At 45.7% G+C, this 6,260-nt stretch overlaps 1 protein-coding gene across 2 annotated transcripts in view; it reads left to right on the top strand.

The window, feature by feature from the left end:
• Window positions 1-3,095: 3,095 nt before the first annotated feature.
• The window catches only part of znf804b (zinc finger protein 804B), a 1,078,762-nt gene continuing 1,075,597 nt past the window's right edge, over window positions 3,096-6,260 (top strand). The window contains exon 1 of one of the 2 annotated variants that reach the window (XM_085987930.1): window positions 3,096-3,457. In XM_085987930.1, the coding sequence (XP_085844056.1) occupies window positions 3,388-3,457 (70 nt within the window). In that variant the 5' untranslated portion in view covers window positions 3,096-3,387. The remainder of the gene's footprint in view (window positions 3,458-6,260) is intronic. The other variant, XM_085987922.1, reaches the window with a different exon arrangement.

The raw sequence follows: 6,260 nt of genomic DNA, 5'->3' as shown, positions 1-6,260 counted from the left end.
CTCTAAGTCCATACTCTTTCAGTCTGTTGAGCACCAGTTCCAAGTTTGCGAGATGTTGTTCATCACCATCACCTGTGATCAGAATATCGTCCAGGTAACATTGTGTGCCTGGAATTCCCTGTAATACCTGCTCCATGGCCCTCTGCCAAATTGCTGGAGCCGATGCCACTCCAAAAACCAGCCTATTGTACCGGTACAACCCTCGATGCGTGTTGATCGTGAGGTATTGGCGTGACTCTTCCTCAACCTCCATCTGCAAGTACGCCTGCGCCAGGTCTATCTTGGTGAAGTGTTTCCCGCCAGACAATGAAGCGAAAATATCCTCAATCCGTGGAAGCGGATACTGCACCGTGTGAAGCACCGGATTAACGGTGATTTTGAAATCTCCACAGATGCGAACCTTCCCTGGATCTCCTGGCTTGTTGCTCGCAGGACGTTTCATAATGGGAACAATGGGCGTAGCCCACACACTCCAATCTACCTTAGACAGTACACCTGAACGTTCTAGTGCTTCCAGTTCCACTTCAACAGTAGGTCGTATTGCATAGGGTACCGGTCTGGCTTTAAAAAATTTTGGTTGTGCATGTTCATCAATCTTGATGTTTGCCGTAATTCCTCTCAGTGTTCCCAGTCCCTGCTGGAACACCTCTTTAGCATCATCCAATATTCTGGACAATCGTTTAGGTTTGACATCTGTTTCCCCGGAATCTACCGTTAGTGCCTTCAAGGAGTGCCAGTCCATATTCATTTTCCTAATCCACTCCCGTCCTAGTAGTGGTGGACCTCCTTCAGGTAGCACATATAAGTCCATTACTTGGCTTTCTTCGCCCTTGTGGACCACTTCTACCTCTATTTTTCCGATGGGGTACACTCTTTGCCCCGTGTATGTTTTCAATATAATCTCCGTATCCTGTAGGGGAATATGTTGGAATAACCTTCTGTAATCTTTCTTATTCATGACCGTCAATGCCGATCCAGTGTCCAATTCCATTTTTACTTGGACTCCTGCTATCTGAAGAGTGACCCAAATTGTCTGGAGATCTGCATCCTTACCAACGTTGTGTACTCTTAAGCTATCCAGTTCATTACTGCTAGCGTCTGAATCTGACTTCTGTTCGGTCAAACTGTTCTTTGTCACTTTGTGTACCTTTGCGTATTTTCCTTGCGGTGACTTTTTGTTGCTGGTCTTCTTTCCTGACCGGCATATTTTAGCTATGTGGCCAAGCCTGCCACACGTTCTGCATTCTTGGTTTTTAAACCAACATTGGTTCTGATCGTGCGTTGTCTTTCCACAACAATAACATTTGACAGAACTCAAACCCAATTTGTTTGTACCGAGTTCCGGTGACCGTAGCTGCATTACTGCCGTGCCTCTCACTGCGGCTTCATGTGCTGCTGCCATAGTGACCGCCTTCTCAAGCGTCAGCTCATTCTCCTCGAGCAGTCGCTTTTGTGTATCCTGTTTAAATAAACCACACACAAATTTATCTCGTAGTGCCTCTGTCAGTCCCGTTCCAAACTGACAATATTTTGCTAGCTTACGTAATTCCATCAAATACTCAGCATTGCTTTCATTCTGCAGCTGCCTTCTGTCGTAAAATTTAAATCGTTCCGCTAGCATCAGCGACGTGGGGTTTAGATGATTTTTCAGGACAGTAACAATCTCATCGAACGTCTTATCCGCCGGTTCATCTGGTGATAACAGGTGTTTCAATTGCCCGTATGTCTTCGCACCCATTAAATTTAATAATGTTAGTGCTTTATCTGCATCAGGAATTTTATTTGCCTTACAATAATTTTGTATGCGTTCTACATACATGGCCCAATCTTCGATGTCACTATCAAAGGTATTAATGTTCCCATGTTTAGGCATTGCTGCAATGGCGGCTTCCTGCACTTGTCGTCGTCCTCCGCCCACAAAATGGCGGTTTTCCCGCGCTTGGCGGTCTTCAACCGTCCCCCGACGCTGTCTCCGCTTCACCGCGGCTCTCGCGCCTTCAGTTTCCCCAGACGCTGCGCCTTTTAGCCCGAATGCGGCCCTTATCTCCGGTCGCGATCGATGTCCCCGCGCTGCGCCTCTCGCTCGAAAGCGGCCCAGCCCTTATCTCCGGTCGCGATCGATCTCACCGCCCTTATTCCTCCGTCTTCCCAGCCCCGTCTGTACAGCCAACGCGGTTGACTTTCTGTCGCGTCGCTGCCCGGCCTACCCACCACCGAGGTAGAAAAAAAGAAAGCTGACAGTCGCTGATGGAGGCCTCGAGGTCAGGATGTCCTCTGCACTCCGGTTCCTCGATGCCTGCCGCTCGACGTGTCTTCCAGCAGGGTGATGAGGGTGGAAACCTCTCCTCGACGTCCTGTCTGTGGACGAAGCCGCCGTGGAAACAACTGCCGCAGGGTAAGAATCGGACTCGTCGCCACTGTTAAGTCTGTGTGTTATAGTGATAATTACTACACAGACTATAAGAGTAAATTCAACAGGTCTTTACTGGTTGGAGGTAGGGACTATACTGAATACAATATTACTACACAGTGCTTATATACCGGTGTGGTCACCACCGGTATTACGTATACAGCAGCCAGAGAAAGTAGTACATCTCTTAAGGTGGAACAGGCTTAAGTTCTCTTAAGGTGGAACAGGTTACATACACCACACGCATGCTATCCATGGGGGACACTGGCTCATCATGGAACTATCCAGAGTGGCCTCTACTGTGATGGAAAAAATGCATCACTGCTGGTCATATAACCATATTTCCTGAGCATTTAGCTTCCACCCACTCATCTAATATGCTGTGCTTAGAGCCCAGAAAGTGGTCAAAATTGTTAATGTTGGCCAAACACAAAACTATAATAAGAAAATTACAGCATTGAAGGCCAAAACGTCAGATAATGCATTGATATTATACACCCCCCATCACATATCTTAAGGAATTGCACAGATTAGTCAACATATAAAAGAGCAAAAACATTGGTCAGTACGAGCAATTGATAACTTGCTCTTAAGTAGGGGGGATATTTGAGGACGGGCGGGGGGTGTGTGTGTGTTATATAACTAAGCATTGAGGAGCCCCTGCCTGAGCTGTAGCCGAGTTTGCGCGGGGGAGAGAAAGTGCAGGCGGAGGAAACCCGGTCTCCAACCCGAATCCCCCCGGGTCCCAGTGCGGCGTCTGACGGACGGTAAATGGCTGACGGCTCCGCCACCTTCAGCGAAGAGCGCAGTTGGCAGGTGAGCGAGTCGCTGTGGTGAAGCCCGCTTGCACTTGATGCCTTGGTCCTGCGGGCAGAGCCCGGAAGCGCGCGCCTGGCTGCTGCTGCTCGGGGATTGACAGCTCGCCCGACCGCTAATTGGATCGCGCCGCCAATCTCTCAACCGGCTGCATCCCTTCAATGGTCGGGTCCGGTCGCAGCAACGTTAAAAGAGTCACAAAAATATTTTTCTCCCCTTTCGCATTGCAAGGTAGGTTGCATGTTTGTAGAATTCGGCCTTTTGCAACAACGATGGAGGCAGATAAACTGCGAGGGAATTAAATGATGAATCGGCGATAACTGCAAAAAGCTTTGTGATATCTAGAACATCCTTGTTTATATTAAACAATACGCTTTTCCAAAGGAGAATGAATTGCAATATTACCTATGCGTGTATGTATAATATTTCCCATTAACATCAAGACTTGTGTATTTTCTGTATTCCAATTGAGGCAGTTTATGAATCAGCAAAAAAAAATCTTGGAATTTATTTATCTTCCATCTGCTGATGATAGAGGAGACAGAGCGACCCCCCAGCCAGGACACTGCAGGCTGTATCTGGGAACTTACAGAAATTCACTTAGCTTCCAGGCTATTTTTCTTTCAGTGAGGAGGTAAAAATCTAAGTGAAAATTACAAGTATCCTCCCACAACAAAAAATTAAAATAAACTACTGTCAGTGGCCTGTGTAGAAGCAGCATAGGCCGAAGGCCCTATGAATGTAGGGTTTTCAACTCTGGTTGGAGGCATTCCTGGAGGTTTGATCAGGTGCCATTGACCACGTGACATCTGCAACTGTTACTGCATTTACCTCAAAGGTTGTATCCCCTGCAGTTGAGCATTTTTTGCTGGTGGGTTTGTGCCAGCAGTAGTTTTGCCAATTATGATCAGAGGCATTACTGGAGATTTGATCACTTGATGTTATGACCACATGATACCTGATCATGTGACACTGATCACATGACTTCTACAAACGTTATTGCATTTACATAAGAAGGTAATGTAAGAAATAGGAGCTGGAGTAGGGCATTTGGCCCTTTCAGCCTACTCCACCATTCAACAACTTAATGGTTGATCTACCTCAACTCTACCTTCCCGCACTATCCCCATATCCCACAATTCCCCAAAATTTATCGTCCTCTGTCTTGAATATACTCAACGACTGAGCATCCACAACTCTCTGCGGTAGAGAATTCCAAAGATTCACCACCCTCTGAGTGAAGAAATTTATCCTCATCTTAGTCCCAACTAGCCGACCCTTTATTCCATGACTGTGACCCCGCGTTCTAGATTCCCCAGCCAGGAACATTTTCCAGCATTAACCCTGTCAAGCCCCTTCAGAATTTTATGTTTCAATTAGATCACCTCTCATTTTTCTAAATTCTAGGTAATATAGGCCTAGCCTACTTAATCTTTCCTTAGGGTAATCCCCTCATCCTAGGAACCTGTCTAGTGAACCTTCGTTGCACTCCCACTAAGGCAAGTATGTCTTTCTTTAGGTAAGGAGACCAGAATTGTATGGAGTACTCCAGGTGTGGCCTCACCAATGCCCTGTATAATTGGAGTAAGACTTCTTTACTCTTGTACTCTAATCCCTTTGTAACAAAAGCTAACGTACCATTTGCTTTTTTAATTGCTTGCAGTACCTGCATGTTAACTTTCTGTGATTCATGTACAAGGACACCCAGGTCCCTCAGTCTCTTACCATTCAAAAAATATTCTGCTATGTAACTCTGCTAATATAATTTCACATTTCCCCACATTGTATTCCATTTGCCATGTTCTTGCCCACTCAGTCAACCTGTCTATATCTCTCTGCGGCCTCTTTGCGTCCTCTTCACAGCTTACTTTCCCACCTAACTTTGTATCACCAGCAAACTTGGATACGTTACACTCAGTCCCTTCATCCAAGTTATAAATATAGATTGTAAATAGCTGAGGCGCAAGCACTGATCCTTGCAGTACCCCGCTAGTTACAGCCTGTCAACCCGAAAAAGTCCCGTTTATTCCTACGCTCTCTTTTCTGTCCATTAACCAATCCTCAATCCATGCTAATATATTACCCCCAATCCCATGAGTCCTAATTTTGTGCAATAACCTCTTGTGTGACACCTTATCTAATGCTTTTTGAAAATCCAAATACACTACATCCACTGGTTCCCTTTTATCCATCCTACTAGTTACATCTTCAAAAAACTCTAGCAGATTTGTCAAACATGATTTCCCTTTCATAAAACAATTTTGACTCTGCCTAATCATATTATGATTTTCTAAGTGCCCTGTTACCACATCCCTAATAATAGATCTCATTTACCTTATAAAGGTTGGGTCCCCTGTAGTTGAGCATCTTTGCTCGTGGTTTCGTGGTAGTATCTGTGTGCAAGAAGTTCTGAGAACCATTAAGGCACCCGTGAGCAGGCAAAGAGGGGGAACCAGAGGTGGGAAGGAACTTTGATTCCACCAGTAACTAATGATAATCATCTGTCATTTTAATTCACCGCCCCATTCCCACTCGGACCTCACTGTACTCGGGCTCTTGCATTGTTCCACGGAAACCCAGCGTAAGCTCGAGGAACAGCACCTCATCTTCCGATTAGGCACTTTACAGCCTTCCGGACTCGATATCAAGTTCAACAATTTCAGATCATAACCTTGGCCCCTATTACATTTTTAGATATTTTTATCCACACCTTTGTTTTGTGCCCTTCCCCTTTTTTTCTCTCCCACATGGCAGCTGCCTCTCATTCTGCCAGCGTATTTCACACTTCACACTGCATCCATTTAATAAACATCTAGAGCCGTCTTTTGTCTCTCTACTAGTCCTATCACCATCTCGTCTCATCTTGAATACCTCTTAATGTCTCTTCACTTCTCTTTTTTGTTCTCTCATCCCCATTTCCCAGCCCCCAAACTGGCCTTTCAATCTGTTTCATTTCCTGTGTTTTCTCTCAGTCCTGATGAAGGGTTTTGACCTGAAACGTTGACTCTATTTCTCTCTCCACGGATGTTGCCCG

The sequence above is a fragment of the Somniosus microcephalus genome, chromosome 5 (assembly GCF_052327205.1).
Source record: "Somniosus microcephalus isolate GS21.2 chromosome 5, FLI_Smic_1.0, whole genome shotgun sequence".
Lineage (NCBI taxonomy): Eukaryota > Metazoa > Chordata > Chondrichthyes > Squaliformes > Somniosidae > Somniosus > Somniosus microcephalus.
The sequence above is the reverse complement of the archived record's forward strand: the minus strand, read 5'-3'. Positions and strand labels throughout refer to the sequence as shown.